Source organism: Oryza glaberrima, chromosome 4 (genome assembly GCF_000147395.1).
Source record: "Oryza glaberrima chromosome 4, OglaRS2, whole genome shotgun sequence".
Lineage (NCBI taxonomy): Eukaryota > Viridiplantae > Streptophyta > Magnoliopsida > Poales > Poaceae > Oryza > Oryza glaberrima.
Genome location: NC_068329.1, coordinates 22,548,335 through 22,568,107, shown reverse-complemented (window position 1 = coordinate 22,568,107; position 19,773 = coordinate 22,548,335). Strand labels below are relative to the sequence as shown.

The 19,773-nt window shown below is 45.0% G+C and overlaps 4 protein-coding genes across 5 annotated transcripts; 2 read left to right on the top strand and 2 right to left on the bottom strand.

The window, feature by feature from the left end:
• Positions 1–116: 116 nt before the first annotated feature.
• LOC127770897 (septin and tuftelin-interacting protein 1 homolog 1-like) lies at positions 117–584 on the bottom strand. Its single transcript, XM_052296673.1, has one exon. It carries the CDS (start codon positions 582–584, stop codon positions 117–119), a length of 468 nt encoding a protein of 155 aa, XP_052152633.1.
• A 2,092-nt stretch (positions 585–2,676) lies between these two features.
• On the bottom strand, positions 2,677–4,416 carry LOC127770891 (septin and tuftelin-interacting protein 1 homolog 1-like). The gene is made up of 2 exons (XM_052296665.1): positions 4,231–4,416; positions 2,677–4,140 (listed from the first exon to the last, which is right to left on the bottom strand). The coding sequence occupies exons 1-2, from the start codon at positions 4,414–4,416 to the stop codon at positions 2,677–2,679; spliced, it is 1,650 nt and encodes a 549-aa protein (XP_052152625.1).
• A 7,149-nt stretch (positions 4,417–11,565) lies between these two features.
• On the top strand, positions 11,566–12,551 carry LOC127771430 (uncharacterized). Its single transcript, XM_052297343.1, has one exon. It carries the CDS (start codon positions 11,841–11,843, stop codon positions 12,234–12,236), a length of 396 nt encoding a protein of 131 aa, XP_052153303.1. The 5' UTR covers positions 11,566–11,840; the 3' UTR covers positions 12,237–12,551.
• A 2,774-nt stretch (positions 12,552–15,325) lies between these two features.
• On the top strand, positions 15,326–19,431 carry LOC127771364 (BRCA1-associated RING domain protein 1). Of its 2 annotated transcripts, XM_052297260.1 has the most exons (15): positions 15,326–15,738; positions 15,953–16,006; positions 16,091–16,161; positions 16,242–16,349; positions 16,478–16,545; positions 16,699–16,776; positions 16,963–17,068; positions 17,151–17,212; positions 17,317–17,417; positions 17,605–17,791; positions 17,912–18,003; positions 18,103–18,235; positions 18,336–18,501; positions 18,785–18,903; positions 18,990–19,431. In XM_052297260.1, the coding sequence occupies exons 1-15, from the start codon at positions 15,659–15,661 to the stop codon at positions 19,299–19,301; spliced, it is 1,737 nt and encodes a 578-aa protein (XP_052153220.1). In that variant the 5' UTR covers positions 15,326–15,658; the 3' UTR covers positions 19,302–19,431. The 2 variants fall into 2 exon arrangements, with proteins under 2 accessions (XP_052153220.1, XP_052153219.1); XM_052297259.1 differs by having other exon boundaries at positions 15,328–15,738; positions 16,478–16,776.
• Positions 19,432–19,773: the final 342 nt, after the last annotated feature.

Here is a 19,773-nt window from a genome sequence, read left to right as displayed (position 1 = left end):
GTTTACCCTTACAGCTGCTCCCTGCAGCTATTTATAACAACAACTTAGATATGTCTTCCTAAATGTAGGAAGAGCACTGGAGACGGTTCGCCTGCATCTCCAAGAGCTTAATTTGTTTAAACATCAGAATGCTCCGGCCAACTTATCTGCTGACCCTGCGCCGCGCGGTTTATCATGCCCAGGCCAGTCTCGAGCTGGAGGAGCACGCGCTCGTCGGCGAGCAGCTCCGGCGTGAAGAGATCCTTCCACGACTGATACCACACGGCGGCCTTCCCCGGGATGGGCCTCACTTCCGTCACAAACGGGTACACCGCGTACCTCCATTTGGCAAAGAACTCCGACTCCAGAACCGGCACCATGTACCTCGCCGGAACTAGGAGCGCCCACCTCATCACCAGAGGGAATGTGTTGCTCCCACCCCATGTCCTCGTCGGCGAGATCGTCGGATCCCGAAGGCTCCTGCTCACCACCGGCACGACGTGCCGCTGCACAGTCACAAACTCGTCCCACGTCTCCGGGTCTAACACGCCCTTCCACTGCGACACTTTGCCGTAGGCGCATCGCGTGACGTCCCGCCCCTTCATCCACCTCCCGAGCTCCCCCGCTATGTCGAGGTATACCCCGTGTAGGCGGTCGACGCCGAGGTGAGGGATCCACGGGCTCACCCAGACGCTGGCTGGCTCTGTCCACCACGTCGGCGACCAGCTCCGGCATGACCACCTTCTCCAGGATAATGAAGGCCAGCGCCGATGGCGGGAGGGTGTCTTTCCACGTCTCCAAGAACCGGAGCATCGGCTCGGGGTTGCTGAGACGTTCCACGGCGACTCACTCACGCTCGGCGGGACGACGTACGTTGTCGATGAGCATCGCGTACGCCGACATGCCCGCCGACGGCGCATCCTCCTCCTCTTGCAGTATGTTCCTCAGCGACTGCACCAACGCCAGCGCCAAAGCTGGCCTCTGCAGGATGTCCCAGCGTCCGTCCTGTGGGCGCAGCAGCGGGCGGAGCCACGGCGCCGTGAGGTGAGCCGCCGTTTGCGCGAGCTGGAACGTCCCGTACGCCTCGGGGAACTTCTCCTTCAACCCCTCGAACTCGCAGATGAGGCCGCCCAGCGTGAGCGTCCTCGACGAGGTCTCCCCCCGGATCACCGCCATGGCGCTGACGATCTCCTCCTCCGCCGAGACCGGCCCGCGGTCCTCCCCGTCGTGGCTCGACAGCACCAGGCGCCGGGCCGTGCTGGCGCTGCCGCTCGCACGAAGCGTCTTCTGCGCCCGCTTGGTAGCGTAGGCGGCGCTCTCTTCGCGCAGCGTGGCGAGTGTCCTCTCGATGTCGAGGGCCTCCCACCCTGCACCGCCGCCGACCTACCGTGCGATCCCTCGACGGCGCCGAGGGCGGCGTTCCTAGGCCGGGAGGTCATCTCGATGGGATCGATGCGCCTAGGCGCCTAGCTGAGAGACTACGGGAGGAAAAGGGCATTCTCTACCGTTGGATAATGCCCCTTATATAGGGAGGCGGCGGCGCGAGGAGAGCCAAGCCTAAGTGGGGAGGCGCGCCGGCGCCACCGCCGCAGCGCGGAAACCCTAGCGGCTAGCGGCTCAGGTTAATGGGGCGGCGCAAGCGCCACAGCTGTGGCTGTGTGGCAAACTGGCAACCCTAACAAGCAGCTGATTTGGAAAGAAACACCGAAACAGGAAGCCATTCAAAAGCGTACAGGATAACCCAGGCTGGCGAGGCGCGGGAAGAAGGATAAGGCGCGCGAGGAAGAGGGAATATAGACGTTGGCGACCGGAAACTGTTTTAAACATTCGGGTGGACGTCCACCCGTTTCTTGCATGTCATCTAAATGGTTATAAAAAATTTTCAAAAAAATTGTCATGATAGGTTAATATGTAATATATCACTTCACAAACATACAAGTTCCAATTCGACTTCTACAAGTTATAACAAAAATAACAAATTTGACTCTAACTACTATACGTATATTCGCAGTCAAATTTGTTATTTTTGTTACAACTTGTAGCAGTTGAATTGGAACTTGCATGTTTGTGAAGTGATATATTACATATTAACCTATCATGTCAAATTTTTTGAAATTTTTTCTAACCATTTAGATGATATGCAAGAAACGGGTGAACGTCCACCCGAGAGATTAGAATCCACCTCCCGTTGGCGACGTACTGTTTAAAATCTTTCCAAATTTCTTCGGTTCTCCACCCTGGACGGTTTCACATTTTGAGGTTCCAAAAAGGAACCATTAGAAAAGATATCAAATGCCGTCGCGATTGATTTTCATTAGAAACCAAAATTAAACAACTCTGTTATCAAATATTATATGCTCTATCTACAAGTACAACTTGCGTGCTTTCCTGATTGCTGCTACGTACTATTTCAGAATTTTACAATTAGTTTCTGGCAAAACGTCTCCCAAAAATTATTTCATATGTATTTTCAAATCAAAAGCAAGTCAAAATGACATTCATAGACATAGTATAGACATAACAAGCAAAGAGGCAAAAAAAAACTGAACTTAAGCTTCATATCACGATTACATGATAGTAGATGCCTAGATGGCATACATGAATTGACCTCGGTAAACACAATATCTAACACATACAAGCTTCTTACTAGCAGGGCTCATCATCTCGAACTCGTATAGGCCTCAACAGTTTATGTTACTAATGCTCCGGCACGCTTATCTCCAATCCCTGTGTCGCGCGGTTGATCATGTCGAGGCCAGCCTCGACATGCACGACCACGCGCTTCTCCGCGAGCAGTTCCGGCGTGAAAAGCCCTTTCCACACTTCATACCAAGCCATCGCCTCATCCAACCGGGGCCTCTCGCCCATTAGGTACCGATAGTTGGCGTACATCCATTTCTTGAAGAACCCTTGTATCAAAAGTGGCACCATGTACTTCACCGACACGATGGATGCCCACCTCATTACAAGAGGGAAGAAGTTGTTGTTTTGTAGCCAAGTCATTCTTATCGAGATCTCGAGGTCATAGAGAGCCTTCCTCAGATGAGGCAGCACGTGCCGCTCAATGTGTTCATCCCAGCTCGCTGGATCGAACACCTTTTTCCATGGCAACGCAAGCTTGTAGTCGTACTCAGAGATCCCACCGCACAGCCAATCTCTGAGCCGCCTGCTTATAATGTACACTATTCGTAGGCGGGCGTGGCCGAGATGAAGAATCCACATGCCCACACAGACGCTCAGCTTACTCGACCTCGTCGGCCTAAACACGTCCGTCGCGGCTACCAGCGTCGGCAAGATGACCTCATCTAGTATGGAATCCATGGTGGCTTGCGGAAGGAGGCCCTTCCATCTATTGACGAACCGTAGCATTGGCTCCGGCTCCTCAGCGCTCCACCACCACGCATCCAAGGGCGGCGCCATCACGAGGTCGTGGATCAGGCGAGGGTACGCCGCCGATGCGTCCGCTCCCAGCTTGTCCTTGAGCGCTTCTACCATGACAAGTGTACGGTTCAGCAACGGCTGCGTGCCTCCGTACTCACCTGCGTTGTACTGCCAGCTCAGCTGCGAGTGGAGCAGCGGCGCCGCGAAGCTGATCGCCTTGTACGGCATACGGTTTGTCCTGTAATCCTCCGGGAACTTCACCTTCACTCCCGCGAACTCGTGGATCAGGCCGCCCAACATGAGCTTCCCTGACTCGCTCAGCTCCCGGACCACCTTCAAGGCACGCTTGATCGCCGTGTACCTGGAGGTCATCCCCTCCCAGTCGTCGGCGGCGGTGGCGTGTTTCGGTGGGTGTTGCCCGCGCATGTTATAGGCTCGAACCTTCTCGTGGCGCCGCTCCCACGCCCGCGCGGCGGCATAGGCTTCACGCTCTCTCTGCAGCGTGTCCATGGCACGAACCTCCTCGACGTCGACAACGGCCTCCGGCTCTGCTTCGCCGGTGCCCCGCTCGAGCTTGTGCTCTACAGGCGGCCCCGTGTCATAATCCGAGTCGCTATCGTACGACGAGTCGAATTTGCCAACGCCTCCTTTCTCATACTTTTTGGTCGGGTTGATGGGATCGATAATCCAGTGGCCGTACTTGCCAAGGCCGGTGCCCTCCTCGTAGTTCATCTGAGCCATCAACCTTGCCACTATCTGGTTGGTTGCCAGGCTCCCAGGCTACGGCGGCAATGGGGGATAGTAGGAATTGCAGTAAGCGGGAGGGGAAAACAACAATTGACAATGGTGATCCGCGTCGCCGGAGCTCACGCGCACAAAGTGGATGGTGGGCACATCTTTGCTTGCAGCCGCCGCAATTTCCTGCACGCCACTAGTCTTGGTGTTGGAGAAGTTAGGAGGAGTGCGATCAGATGTTTCCGACTCTTGGCCTGCATTAGTCTCGCCGTGGGAAAGACTACCACCTTGGTTTCTCCCCTCGTCACCGACGGAGGCCATTGAAATAACCGAGGCCAAGATCAGCATTGGGTGAAGTGTGCGCCTCCCTGTTAAGGCCGGCCTGTGTTATATAAGGGGAAGTAGCGGTTCTGTTCTGATTCGGTATACGGGGAAGTAGGGGCTGCGCGATCCTGTTCTCTTCCGATTCATGCGCGATCCTGTTCTTTCTCTTCCGAATCGGAAAGAGACGCGTATCGGGATTCGGGACTCTGTTCTCTTCCGAATCGGAACGAGACGCGTATCGCGGCTGCCCGTGCCACGTCCGCACCCGTCCACTAATCTGTTAGTCTTTGTTCGCTATCTATGGAAATTAATCCAAAGGAAAATCAACCCACGTGGGGTTTGGGTTGTTCCCCCACCTGACACCCAATCCCTCCTTGTGAATCCCCCTATCGTCCACTTTCGCGGGTGGTTAGTGGGATTAGCAGGGATTATCCCTGGGTTTGGATAGAAGGGGATTAGAAGGGATCACTACCATTCAAAAATAATTCAGAAATGATAAGAAAAAAATTGATCGTGAAAACAGAAAAAAAAATCAATGTGCAAAATAACTCTAAAAAGCCCAAAAATAGAAAAAAGTAGATTTACCATAGACGAGTTCTGAAAAATAGTCCAGAATATTAAAAAAAATTCATAATTTTGGATAGATTAAATTCTACAAGCAGTAAAACATCCAAAATAATCATATGTTTTCCATAGATATGCTAGTCACAGACAAGAGATTGATTTGTCATTTACATTGTCTACTAGTATAGCAATAGATTAGAAATTAAGCGCATATATCGTCTTCCATGTTCGGCCCTGCATATACTGATCTGTTGAAACAGTACAATTAGAGACTCCTAAATCTGCAGTTCTGCTAATTGAATTACCATTATACTACGAATAACAGTTCTGCAGGAAAACCCCAAAAGAACTGACGAAACTAAAACTAGTTTATCATCAAGCCCTTGAAAACAAACTTTTCCTTGTCTCTGAATTTTTCCCAAAAATAAAGAGAGTTTGGCAACTACCACCATCAGCTTCCAAATCCATCAAAAGTCCTGTCTCTTAATCTTAAAAACCTGAAAAACAAACAGGAAACATTATGGACACCTGAATAGTCATATGAAAATTTGTTTGGAAAATGACAATTATTCTGTGTTAATTTGGAAAAACTAAAATAAGAAGTGAGTTATCATCTACAATTCTGGGAAAAAAATATTTTTAAGACAAGGAAGAAGGTCAGGCATGATTAAGCCTAGTACATATACTCACAATTTTCAGTTTTTAAGCACTCAACCATACTTGCTATAGAAAACAAGGACTATTTGGACATATAAAGTACTTACCCTGATAAACATCATCTCTACTTGTCTTTGTCTGAACGTACCAGAAAACCAGCGTCTCATTTTTCATATTGTTCTTCCCTGAAAGGTTAATCTTTGAATATAAGCACAGAACTTGCAATGCCAACAGTTGCAATATCAACACAAATGAGTTATATGTCGATTTGTCCACAGTTCTGCACTACATATAGTAATAATTGAGCTAGTCAATGATATTCATGTTTTTGTCATATCTGTGAGACCATGGGCAGTGGCAGCACTGCTGAATGTGGTAAATTCATCAGATATATCATATAATTATTAATTATATTCGTGATAGAGCAGGTAGCTCCTTGGAAAAAGAAAAGTATGCATAATACCTGTTATATTTGTGTTTCTTGGAGTATCAACCAATAATGTAGGACCTGTCCAGCAAAGAGGAAATCGGTCAACTTCAAATATCTATAACTACCTGACAAATTTTCACTCAAGTTTCATTTGCAATTTCCTTTGGAATGTATTACATTACAGAGAGTGCATTTCTAAAGAATTGTTGAATAGGCTTTCACACTTTTCACAGCTATTATCTCACAACATTTCTTCAGCTAAACTGTTAATTTTGTTGATCGAATCATATCAGGTGAACCTTCAATGTTGGAACAAAGCCAACGAAAAAATTGATCTTTGCAAGCAGCAGGACAAGAAGCTGTGCTCTGCACCTCTGCATGAGAGAAGCAACTGGAACAATGACAGGCTAATACTAGCACCTAACATTGAAATGGAGCTGTCTAATTCACTTGACCCTGCCAACTGTCAGTATACAAAGGAAGATCGTGCAAAATCAGAAAGACTGCTTTGGCTTCTACTCGCTCATCTAAGGCTTTGGAAACAACCGTGTTGCTCTACTCGTCACCGGAGGAGAAGGGCATAGATATTTACCAGGCTAACTAGCACTAGAGGATAGATGAGATCAATACGGGTTGTGTGCGTCCTCCCCGTCGAGGCCGACACTCTTATATAAGTCCGTTGTAGCGATTGTCTTCTATTCATATTCGACGAGGGGACGGTGTTCCGATTCGGTAAGGGATTCGGCGAGGGAAGTAGTGGTGTTCCGATTCGGTAAAGGGTCTGCAGCCGTCGGATCGCCAATCTACGATGTGGTGGACCTTGTTGTAATATGCTGGAGTTTAGGGTCTTTTTTACAAAAAAAACGCTCAATTCCTATCTCCGCCTTCTCTCCCACCCTGCCATGGCTGCCGCCGCCTCCTCTTCATACCCTGCTGGTGCCTCTCCTCTCCATATGCACCGCTTTGGCACGCCTCCCTCCATGTCCCCAGTGAGAGCACTGCAAACCATCTTCATCTGAAGTGTTAGTAACATTGTTCACAGAATTTACATACCTGTGTTATAGTTTATAAAATCAGATAAGAGATATGTGAATTTTGTGAATAATGTTATTATCATTTTGTCGGATGAAGAAAAGACCAAAATAAAAGTTATAGATCTTGATGATTTATACAACTTTGTTGTTAATGATTTTTTCAGTTGAAATTATTTAGTATTTGAAAATATTGTTTGAAGTTGTCATATTTTCAAATTCAAATTCAAATTGTTCAAAAAAATGTTATATAGAAAAATAACCAAAATAAAAGTTATAGATATTGATGAGTTATACAACTTTGTTGTTGATGACTTTTTAAGTTGAAATCATTTAGTATTTGAAAATGTTGTTTGAAGTTGTCATATTTTTAAATTCAAATTCAAAAAATGTTATATAGAAAAAAAAGACCAAAGTAAAAGTTATAGATCTTGATGAGTTATATAACTTTATTGTTGACAATTTTTCCATTTGAAATCATTTACTACTCGAAAAAATATTTGAATTTCTTATATTTTAAAATTCAAATTTTATATAGCTCTATTAAACCCAGATGGAGAAATGACCAAAATAAAATTGGTAGATCTCAATGAGCTCTACAACTTTGTTTTTGACAGCTTTTTCATATGAGTTCATTTAGTATCATAAAATTCAATTCGAAATTTATTTTTCCTAAAAGTCTGATTTGTCTCCTCCTTACGATAATACTTGCTAAATATATATTTGATCCAATTAACTTGGATTTGCTGGTGAAATATGTGATCAAAATGGATGTTATGTAATGTGGTTGTGTTAAATATATGTATGTGAATGAATGTATATGAATAGGGGATGCTAGGGTGCGACATCCTGGCCTAAGGCTTAATAGGATTAATAGAATACTCATGCCAACAAGTTACAATTTCTTTCTCGGAAGCCAATCTCCAAAGAACTATGAGGCTAAGCGTGCTTGGCCTAGAGCAATTTCGGGATGGATGGGTGATCGACCGGGAAGGCGCACGAGTGAGGGCAAAGGCGTGTGAGGCTAACCAAAAAAACAAAATTTATTTTTTTTGGATTATACTCATCCGTGTGAGCTATAATTTAGGCCCGTTAGAGATGAGAGTCATCCGTGATGGGCTTTTGTGTTGGCCCGATTGAGATATGTGTCATCCGTGACGCCCGGATGTCCGGTTGAGATATTTTCTCACATCACTGACCTTTGCTTAGTGAAGGGGCCCTGCCCAAAAGAGATGAGCTTTAAGCCCGTTAGAGATAACTGATCCCGTTCTAGTGTGTACACCAAGTTTGTATATGTACGTATTAAAAACCTAAAACAAAAGAAAAGTGTACCGTCTGCTGCCTCCCTCTCCGTGCGCGTCACGTGTTCAATGGTGCACGTGGAGGAGGGGGAATGCGCGTGACTAGCCACGCATTAGCATTTGCGTGCTGCCTCAGCTGTGTCGATCTATCGTTTAATAACGCTCCTGTATTTTTTGCTGGTGGCCTATGAAAATTAAAATTTTCATATACGGGATCTAGTGAAAATAAGGTAATTTTTACGGCTGTCCTGTTATACACATTTGTAAAAATCAATTTTTATAGACAATGCTGAATTTATAGGGTCTCTTATCCTATATATCTATAAAGTTCATCCCCCACTGAGTGTAGTTAATACTATTTATCTCTTCTCTCATGAAGCCACATTGCCTTAATTGTGTTGTTAGCCTTTAGATGATTCATCAATAATGTAAATTACATCTCTTCACGTCACCTCAATTATTTTTAGCCTTTGGATGATTCATCAAAGGTGTAAAATACATTTCTTCACATCATCTTATTTGTTTTTAGCCTCTGGATGATTCATCAAGGTTATAAATTGCATCTCTTCCCCCAAAAGGTACACCATACAACCCAATCATTTCTAACATTTGGATAATTTATAAAGTATAAAAATAAATAAATACATGAAAAAAAATCGAATAGTAGATAAGAAAGAAAAATTTAGAACTCATATCCTACTATATTATCACACAATTTTCCCGCAGCAACGCGTGGGGTATCCATCTAATTATTTTTAAAGGAGGATTCTTTGAATCCACCTAAAAAATAAACCCATGTGTTGGGAAAATCGCTTTTTATAGTGCAGCTAATCATCTCCATTAAATATTCATTTGTTATATATGCTACAATTTATTTAGATGACCTGGAAAATATGGTATTTCGGCTTACTCATGTTCTACGTACGCACATGCCTGATGCATATTTTACCCTTGATGTATTGCGCATTATATACTGGTCTTTTATTCAAAGCCGTCATCATTAGTTCTAAACTGAATGATTAACATGACTATTATTCTACTAATTAATTTCACGACATATTTTATTGGTCTTTTTAAAGATTTGAACAAAAATAATAACCTATTGTTTAAAAATTATATTTTCGCTGGAACCCTGAACCTCTGAAGTCAACCCAACAATATGGTTAATTTCTAGCAAAACGTCTCTCGAAATGAATCTAATACCCATTTCCAGTTAAAATGACCTGACACCATTCACAGTTGATATAAAAGACTTCAAGTTTCCTTTAAAAAAGCAACAATTTAAGAGTTATATCACTGTTAGTACGTAACATTTTTTTAAAATAGAATTAGCACGGGATTGTGCTTTTTATTAAATATAATGGAAGAAAAAAAAACCCCAAAAGCGAGAAAAGAGAAAAAACATCATATACAACCCCTGCGGGGGACTCGATGGGTGAGCGGGACCCGCACAACCCAGATAGAGTTAATACTCATTAGAAAGGACACATCACACTGAATGATAATATACAAATCAAAGAATTAAATCCTAGGCTATTGCATTGGCAAATAGCACAGGACCCATCCATGAGAGATGTATTGGAGTCTAGAATATCCTCGTTCCTCACTGGTTGCATGCCGGATTTAACATCCTGTCAAAAAGAAGTGGTTAAAAACGGTGAGAATTAGGACTAAGCACATCCCTTCTTTCTATAAAGTTAAGGCCAAAAGTTTAAACCTCGTGTTTCCACGTCATCATCAAATTATGAACCGTTGGATGAATGTATTAGATTGCTTCTCAGACATTAGATATAATGCAGCATAGAGCCCAACCCATCAGTCACCACCCCGATGAGTCTCTTAGCTTCCTCAGTGCCAAATGTAACCCATATAGGCATATCTCCACACACATCTATATGCATCCAGCCTGTCAATCCATATAAAAGAGCTTTATGGCTAAACATTCCTTCACTTGACATGTGCTATCTAAATTATGTACAAATTTTTGATAGGGCTGCTAAAAAGAATTTTTTCAAGAAAGCTATTTGTTTCGTCTGTTTCTTCTTGAGATTATACTTCTTATCTAACTAATTGATGTTAATCAAGTCCTACAGCAATGCGCTGGGCATCCTCTAGTTTGTAGAACACTGGATACCACTGCACTAACAAGGTAGAAAGCCCCACATCGTACCCGTGCATCTGAAGTCAGCGTAGGAGGAGGAGGCAGCGTGGTACTCACAGAAGCAGGAGGGACTCAGGAATTTAGGAGGACGGGGAGAGGTGGCTGTGGGCTTCCGGTGTCGAGGTCTCAAGGAGGACACAACGTACTGAGCCCAAACCCCGCTCGAGAGCCTGTGTCGAGGTCTCAACGGAGAAAACAAAGAATGAGGTTGGAGGAGAGGGGGAGGGGGGGATGGGAAGTGGAGAAATTATGGTTTACTTCATATACCTCTATTTAAAAAGGCCAAATAGGCTTCAAGGTTGTACCTCATATCTTCGGAGCCCACCGGGTCATCCGCGAGCGGGAATTTCCACTCAACCCCAACGAGAAAATTGTCACCCCTAATAAGGATCATAGATATTATCAGTGTTGGAGCCGTCAGCAGGAGTGTCTTAGAGAAAACGGTGCTTCCGACACCAGTCTTGGTGTTAAACAACTTAAGTAACCAATCTTATTTTAGAAAACAGATAAAACTTATATTATCATCGATGTCTCAATTAGAAGAACTTTAATTCTCGATCCATCCTACAAATAAGCAAAGATTTTAAAACTCAATTATCTGGCCATCTACAGAAATACGGAGGATTTTGGGCTTCCCAAACAAACTGCAACTAATAAAGCCAGGTCCGGTCCCACGTCCCAGACACCTGAGGCGGGAAACAAAAACCTACCCAAAAGATTTCCCCCGCTCCACTGACGGGTGGGCCCATCGGACGGGACCCAGAGTCATAACAACCGGGTACACGGCAGTGGCAGTTTCCCCTGGCCCCACTCCACGCCACAGAACCCACATCCCACCATGACGCGCAATTACCTCATTATCCTCTAGATTTTGTGGCAACTAGACTCTAGCGAGGATGGCATCCCTTGTAATTTTTCCGAACCTTGAGTCCTCTCTCTAAATCTCTCCGATATAAATATGAGCCGGCATCCCACAGACCCCTTCCCTTCTACCACAATTTTTTTTTCTACCTTCCCTGTCTCTCTTCTCTGCTGTCTCTCCCCCCCTCCATCTGCTTTGCTGGCCCCTGGCCTGTGAAGTTACGATTTTGCCCCTGGTGGGCCCCACCTTTGTACATCTCCTTCCCTTTTTTTTCTACCCTTTTTGCAGAACACATCGCCCTTCTCTTTTTCCTTTTCTCCCATCGAAACCTTTTTTTTTTCTGAATTGCTCTCTTTCTTTGACGGCTCTGACTCGTGCTGACGTGGCACGTGGCGAACGACCCTCAGCCGTCGATATGTCGCTCAGCGAGAAGCTGGAGGCGGCACGTGTCGCGGTCGGCAAGCGCAAGGAGCGGGAGCTCCTGGCTCAGGCTCCGGCTAATAAAGCTCTAGCCGAGCCGGGTACTAATAAGCCGGCTCCGGGGCCGGTCCCCAACAACAAGCTCCTAGCCGGTCACCTGGCGCACGAGTTCCTGACCCGCGGCACGCTCCAGGGCCGCCGGGTCGAGCCGACGAAGCTGAGCCAAGCCGCCGCCTCGCATCCCGGCGAGCCCGTGCCCGAGCCGGAGCCCGACGCCGCCAAGCGGAGGAGGTACGCCGAGGTGTCGTGGCTCCTCATGGCGAGCGGGGCCCGCGTCCCCGGCGTCGTCAACCCGACGCAGCTCGGCCGCTGGCTCCAGATAAAGGAGTGACGTGCCGGCGACCAGACATCACAACCCCAGGTGGTTTTCCCCCTTTTCACCGGGGAGAACCGACACATCATCAAACCGGTTTCTTCGTTTTCTCCTCCTCTTTGCCTGCTCCTCCTGTTTAGATTTTAGATCTAGGAGAGAAAAAGAAAAAAAAAACGTTGGTGTACTAGTAGCTTTATTCGATGAAATTATTGTTGTTATTCAAAACCAATGACCAGAATGGTCCAGCTTTCTATAGAAAGCGCGATTTCTTGTTAGTACTACTACTAGTTCGCTACCTGTATATCATGTGCGTGCAATGTTTGGTGGTTGTCATTTGTCAAGTACTAGTAGAACGGCGAGCGTGTGCACGCACCCGGGACGGTGAATCGCAATTTTTTTATATAACTGTTGATTCGCGTTGATGGGTGGATTTCGCGTGCTACCGAGCGCCGCCGCCCTCGCCTATCGGTTTCCTCGGCCTGTGTTCCATGGATGAGACGGCCGCGATTCGCATGAAGAGACGCGTCGAGGCGGTGGCGCGCGAGACGTGGGGGATGTGCCCAACGAGCATGGCGCCGTGCAAGCGGTTAGTGGTGGCCTGGTGGGAGTTGCTCCTCCCCCATCCATCATCGTTCCATGTGCCCTGGTGGCCTGATGCTGTGTTTAGATCTGAAGTTTGGACGCAAACTTCAGTCCTTTTTCATTACATCAACCTGTCATACACACACAACTTTTTAGTCATATCATCTTTAATTTTAACTAAAATCTAAACTTTACGCTGAATTGAACACAACCTGAAAACGCATGGGTTTCCAGACCACAACCAGACGAATTATTGGAGAAGTGTTCGTTGTCCTCCATGGCTGACGGTGTACACGGTTGAAGCATGCTTTGGACGACGCGATTGCAGAGGAGGTGATGCACGAAAAGGACGCACGCACGCACTACGTATTATTCTGATCTGAAGCTCTCTGCGAGTAATTTATTTCTGATCTTCCTCTGATTATTTATTCGGGCAATCAGGCAATGGAAAGGGCGTAGGGGCAGCTCCTCCCGTATTGTTTTCCAGAGCAAGATTAGTTGGTGTTTGCTGTTTCATTTGATTGATTGGCTAGTATTGTTCCAAGTGGTTCGATTCCTGCACCTGCCTGGTCCATTCCTGTCAGTTTTAATTGCATTAAATAAATCGGGGATCATTGTTGTTGGTTGGGTAATTGTCTGAACTGTTCGTTCATCTCGTCTCTCGGTTTTGGTCAATGGCCTGCAGGAGGGCAATGTCAAATGTCCAAGCAACCGGGGGAATTGGATGGGGGTAAGCAAAGCGCAAGATGGCGTAGCCGTGTTAAGGGAAGACGAGAAAGGAGATGCGTGTGATTAACTTGGAAAGCAAAGCGTTCCTCGGCTTTGTTTACAACATCGAAGCATTTCTGAGATCATTTTCACCAAATTTACATTGAAAGTTTAGACGAAAATGCCTACACGAAGAAAATCTGGGTTTAATTTGTACTTTGTATAGCTTGTAAAATAAAATATGTTTGATTCGACGCTCCCACAGGGTCTGCATCCGACGCTCCAACCTTAGGGCCCTTTGATTCGGAGAAAAGTCAGCCTTAGGTTCTGAGTATTTCATTTGGAGGAAAAACTTGATTTAGGGGAAAAACAATCATATTAAAACAAATGATTGAATGATATACTATCATAGATTTTGAAGAAAATTTAACAATAGCTTCAACATCTTAAAAAATTTTCCTTTAAGGCCATGTTTAGATCCCATAAAAAAACTTTACACATTGTCACATCGAACGTTTGAACACCACATGAAGTATTAAATATAGGCTAAAAATAACTAATTGCACATATTGTGACTTATGTGCGAGACGAATCTTTTAAGCCTAATTGCTCCATGATTTGACAATGTGGTGCTACAGTAAACACTTACTAATGATGGATTAATTAGGCTTAATAAATTCGTCTTGCGGTTTATCGATGGATTATGCAATTAATTTTTTTTATTAGTGCCCGAACACCCCCATCGACATCATATATAATATCCGATGTGACACGCCAAAACTTTACACCCTTGAATCTAAACACCCCCTAAATCTATATTTTTCATTCGATTCATATGATCCAATCAAACAATCATTTATGTGTTTTATACTTCTCTATTTTGTACTTGCTTTACTACCAGAACCATATGTTTCTTTTTTCTATTTCTCCGTTTTCCCTTTGTATGTTTCAAGCGACCCTTAACTCGTGAAAACTGAAAACACTACTTCTCAAGTCTAGGGCCTCGTTCAGATCCAAAAATTTTAGCCAAAAACATCACATCAGATATTTGGACACATGCATAGGGCATTAAATATGGGGAAAAAACCAATTACACAGTTTGCATATAAATTGTGAGACGAATATTTTGAGCATAATTACACCATGATTTAACAATGTGATGCTACAGTAAACATTTGCTAATGACGGATTAATTAGACTTAATAAATTCATCTCGCAGTTTATAGACGGAATATATAATTTATTTTATTATTAGCCTACATTTAATACTTTAAATATGTATTTGTATAACTAAAAAATTTTACACCCAAACAACTTAACACCCTAGACAGATCAGCTTTGGTGTCTTGGTGGGTGTTGTCACTTGAGAGCGGTTCAATTCTGCCAATACGACAGGCGATGAAAACCAGGGCAGTGATTGATACGGCCGGTCCGCTTCCATCGGTCGGTCGTCCGCCCATGACCTGATCCCGTCTCTCGGGCTCTCGGCACGCAGCCACGCACGCACGCACGCACGCATGCCGGGCACATCTCGGACTTCGCGAACACGTGGCCGCACGAGCACGTCGCCGACTGACGCTAAAGAAGGCCACCCCAAGAGGCCGACGCGCACCTCGCGGGCCAAGCTTTAGCCTCCGGCCCGTGCTTCTCCAACTCGCTCTCCTCCGCGGCCCGGCCCGGCCTGCCTCACCACCCCCGCTTTAGCCGGCTGCTAGGTCCAAGGTCTTCAGTCTTCACCCTAAAGCCGCGAGCCCGCGACGTGCGCGGCGCCGGTTGGGGGCGCGCGCCTGCGCGCCTCTCTCCCGCCCGCCCGCGCGCGCGCGCGGCGCTCGAAACAGGCAATCGCTTTCCCCGTCCAAAACCAGTCCACCCTCGCGCCGCGGGGGAAAACCCCGAAAATTTTTCTTCTTCCCGCCGATGGCACGCCGGTTCAGACCCGCGCCCGTACGCGGCGGCATCCAAACATTTTTTTTCCAGCCGCCGCCACCCCTTCCCTCCAATTTTCGAGCGTGGCCACGCGTATTTCAGTGGCTCCGGAGCTAGCTTAATTAGCAGTGCCCACAAGCCACCGTCTCCGCAGTCCGCACACAGGTTCTTCAATCCTTTGAGAGAGAGCGAGAGCGAGAGCGAGACCGTGCGGCCGTGCAGGGATGGAGAGCTTCAGGAGGTTCCTGAACCCGCTGGTGCTCAACCTGCAGAAGATGGAGCTGGAGCTCACCTGCCCCGTCTGGTACGCGCCTTCTCTTCTCTTGAGCTCCCTCTCCTTTGGATCCAGATGAAAGAACAGATCCTGGGCAATCAATCAGGCTAGCTAGGTTGGTGTCAGTTTAGATCTGCGTAATACTGCCGGATCTGAACTTGTTTACCATAAGAAGACGGCAAATGAAAATATTTTGATTGCTGATATTTCCGGTCTTCTCATGGCATCGTCTTTTGCTCGGCAGCCTGAAGTTGCTCAACGCGCCTACCATGCTGCCATGTTACCACACTTCCTGCAGGTTATTTACAAATACCTGAACTGATATGAATCGTATTTTGATCTACGCATCTGGTCTTGTGACTAATTTGTTGAATCCTTTCAGCAAGTGTGCTACTACACGGACCATGGACGGTTACAGCTGCGCGATTTGCAAATCAGCTTATCGTTCTCAAGGTGACATCATGCCAGACTGAAATGTTACAAGCATCAGACCAATGCTTTGATTCTTTATCTGACCTTAACATGGCTTGCAGACCTAAGGCCTGCCTCTCACCTCGAGGCAATAGTGAACATCCACAGGAGCCTAAGCTCTACAGTCAGCAGCATGGTCACTCAGCAGGAGGCTCAAGCTGATATTCCTGGTACATCCTCTGCCAGTTATTTGCCCCCTAAATTCACAGAATATCAACATCGGAAACAAAATACTTCGCACTGATAGTTGTATAAGGTCGAATGCTGATTACGCTGGTAAAATATTTCTTCTGTTCAGTTGCAAAGACATCATTTCAAGGAACTCCAGAATCGGGAAACAGAAATGGAGCAGAGAAATCTGATCAGGTGAAATCATACACCCCGGTTGCTTCTAAACTGGCATATAACCAGTCAACTGGGCTTGCATATGGAAATGTGGACGGCGTGAAAGAAAGAAATCCTGCATTGGAGACTAGAGGTGCGGCTGATGTGACTGCTATGCCCACAATTCTTGTGCAGAAGGGACCCTGCCGATCTCAATCTTCTGATGGCCCTAGGGATCTGGATTGCGACAGCAATGACCTTGAAGGAGAGCTGGTAATATTCTATCTAGGCAACTCCATTGCTAAAAAAACCTTGTCTTTGGGCATTCATTAATTGAATTCGGATGTCTGAATCTTGGAGCTGAACTAGTTCAAGTCTAATGAATGTTTTGAAAATTTTCCTTTGCATGTGCTAACTTATTTTTAAATCTCACGCATGATGCATGTATCATTCTGATAGATAACAAGCAGATCATCTCCTCAAAGTGTCTTGAAAAGAGAACCAAATACAGCGAATGATGATAATAGAGAATTAAAAAGGCAAAAGTCCACTGATCAGGATGATAGTAAGTCTTCTTTTCAAACTGCCCTCCTTTCTGATTGGTTAGAATTGCAAGGTCACTAATGCATATGCAATCGTTGATACAGGACAACCAGCTGTTGCTGGTGCTTGGAAATGTGAATTTTGTCACTCTTCCAAAACCACTGAGGTAAGTCAAATGGCAAAACCTGAACATTGTCTTTTTCACTATTCAGGACATGCCTTGGATTGCTTTTCTATTTCAAGAATCTAATATAAAGTTGGAATTAACAGAGTACTGGCCCTCTGTCCCATTATCTGCATGGTGAGCCATTAGAGGATAACCAAGCGTGGAAACCAAACGTTTTGCATGTTCATGAGAAATGCATTGAATGGTATGCTCCATCCAGCTTATGAGCTTATTTTTCCTAAATGAATACATAATTTTATTTGAGTTGTAAACCGATAAAATTAAGTTTGTATTTTTATATGCTTTTTTAGACTGAAGCATGTTTATCTAGCTAGAATATCACCTACAATTCCTTATACTTTTTAATATTGAAGTTACTGATACCAATGTAGGGCCCCTCAAGCGTTCTTTACTGGTGACATTGCAAATAACTTGGAGCCTGAGTTGGCCCGTGCTTCTAAGATCAAATGCAGTGTTTGTGGACTAAAAGGTGCAGCCCTTGGCTGCCTTGTCAAGAGCTGCCGCAAGAGCTTTCATGTTCCATGTGCCCATGGGATATCAGGCTGCCGATGGGATGATGTAAATATTTCTTTAACCTTGCACTGTCCATTCTTTTTTCAGTCTGAATGCATGTCTTTATTTGTGGCACAAAATTATGTGAATAAGTGAATTCATCTCATCAAATGTACTGTGTTTTAGGAGAACTTTGTTATGCTGTGTCCTTCTCATTCCTCGAAGAAGTTGCCATGTGAGAGATCAAAGTCAAAAAATAAGAAGACCAGCTTGCAGCGGTTTGTTCTCTAGTCCTGTTCATTGTAACTGCATTTTGCTATACCTTCATGGCTGCACATATCCTTAAGTTGAACCTTTTCCCTTTCTTGATTTGCCAGATCATCTTCCGATACAATGCTTGATGACCTGAACTCACCATCTACAATCCATATGGATGGACTTTGGACAGCTTCACCTTTTCTCACTAGTGAATGGGTTATATGTGGATCTGCTCTCTCTAGTCAGGAGAAGGTGATTAATAGTTATCTCTTATCTAATTACAATTTCAACAGGCTATTGCATGATTTGGTTGTTTCAAAAATGTAAACTTTCTTTGTTTGGAACTTGACAGGAAATCTTGGACCAGTTTGAGCACCAAACTGGCATCACTGTAACTAACGGTTGGAGGTCGAATGTGACTCATGTGATTGCTAATACGGATGAACGTGGGGCATGTGCCAGGACACTCAAGGTTCTCATGGCCATACTAGCTGGGAAATGGGTTCTGAATATAAACTGTAAGTTCAATGCCTCTGAAAATTAAGACCTGGGTTTACCTGGGGATAATGGTTTCTGCTCTTGTGCTTTTCTAACACATCCTTTGTCATCTTTTAGAAATTAGACAATAGCTGATGGATTTTGTCACTTCTTACATGTAGTTCTCTTTTCATACGCTTAAAATAAGTTGAGCATGCTTACCACATGAATATTTTTATGCTTGCATTTACAATGGTTGCTCCATTGTAAATACCCTCTTCTGCTAGGAAGTTTCTCTGATTCATGTTATTGTGTAATATTTAGGGCTGAAAGCTTGTATGGAGGCTAAAGAACCAGTCCCAGAAGAGCCTTATGAGATCAGTTCTGATGTTCATGGCTCCTTTGATGGCCCTCGCATGGGAAGACTACGAGCAATGCAAAATGTGTGTACAAATTCACTGAGTAAATAAGTCAAAGTACAAGTTCAATCTTCATGGAGTATTGATCCCATGTGTTTCTTGTTTTCTAGGCACCACATCTGTTTGCAGGATTGACCTTTTACTTCAGTGGCCATTTCATGCCCAATTACAAGGTTCACCTTGAAGATTTGATCACTGCAGCTGGGGGATCAATCTTGGACAAGGCTGATCTCTCTAGCACATCCTTGATAATTTACAGCATGGAGCCACCACAAGGAAGTGATCCTGATACCCTTAATGAGGTCATCAGAAAGAGGAAGGCTGAGGCTGAAGAATTGGCGGCAACGATTGGCTCCAGGGCTGTTCCTCATACATGTGTTCTGGATTCTATTGCATCATGCACAGTGCAATTGACCATGTGATGCTGTATTTTAGGTTAGGAGTTAGGATGTTACTGATATGTTCTTGAGTGAAAATATCTTCTAGATGTTGTAAGTTGTAACGTGAGCAAGCAATTTAATTCAAATAATATTGATATGTCTCTTTCCATTTTCTTGTCGGTGTCGTCATTTCATATGTTTCACCTACCGGCTACCGCCGGGCGCAGTTGGTCTAATATTTATTTTGCAAAAAAGGTGAGCCTTGCAGGCAGGGTTACTCCCAAATCTGCTTGAGTTGATTGGGGAAACACCTACTTGCCGTTCTTTTTCTTTTTACCAAAAAAACAAAAAAAAAACTTCTTGGCGGATTTGAATCACATCAGTGCTTCGGTGCTACTAGTATTCAAGAGTTCCTCTGTTCAGCTATGGAGTTTAATTATTCACTGCTACAGGGATGATGGGCAAAGGCGTCAAATGATTGTGGAGTGCATTTGAAACAAAGCAAGGAATTGAA

Bases quoted from the DNA above. Each gene is read 5' to 3' on its own strand.
- LOC127771364 (XM_052297259.1), top strand. From the start codon at position 15,659: ATGGAGAGCTTCAGGAGGTTCCTGAACCCGCTGGTGCTCAACCTGCAG. The intron at 15,739-15,952 runs GTACGCGCCTTC...TTTGCTCGGCAG, and splicing joins GAGCTCACCTGCCCCGTCTG to CCTGAAGTTGCTCAACGCGC. The intron at 17,069-17,150 runs GTAAGTCTTCTT...TCGTTGATACAG, and splicing joins GTCCACTGATCAGGATGATA to GACAACCAGCTGTTGCTGGT.
- LOC127770897 (XM_052296673.1), bottom strand. From the start codon at position 584: ATGAAGGGGCGGGACGTCACGCGATGCGCCTACGGCAAAGTGTCGCAG.
- LOC127770891 (XM_052296665.1), bottom strand. From the start codon at position 4,416: ATGGCCTCCGTCGGTGACGAGGGGAGAAACCAAGGTGGTAGTCTTTCC. The intron at 4,141-4,230 runs GTGAGCTCCGGC...TTGCCGCCGTAG, and splicing joins CCACCATCCACTTTGTGCGC to CCTGGGAGCCTGGCAACCAA.
- LOC127771430 (XM_052297343.1), top strand. From the start codon at position 11,841: ATGTCGCTCAGCGAGAAGCTGGAGGCGGCACGTGTCGCGGTCGGCAAG.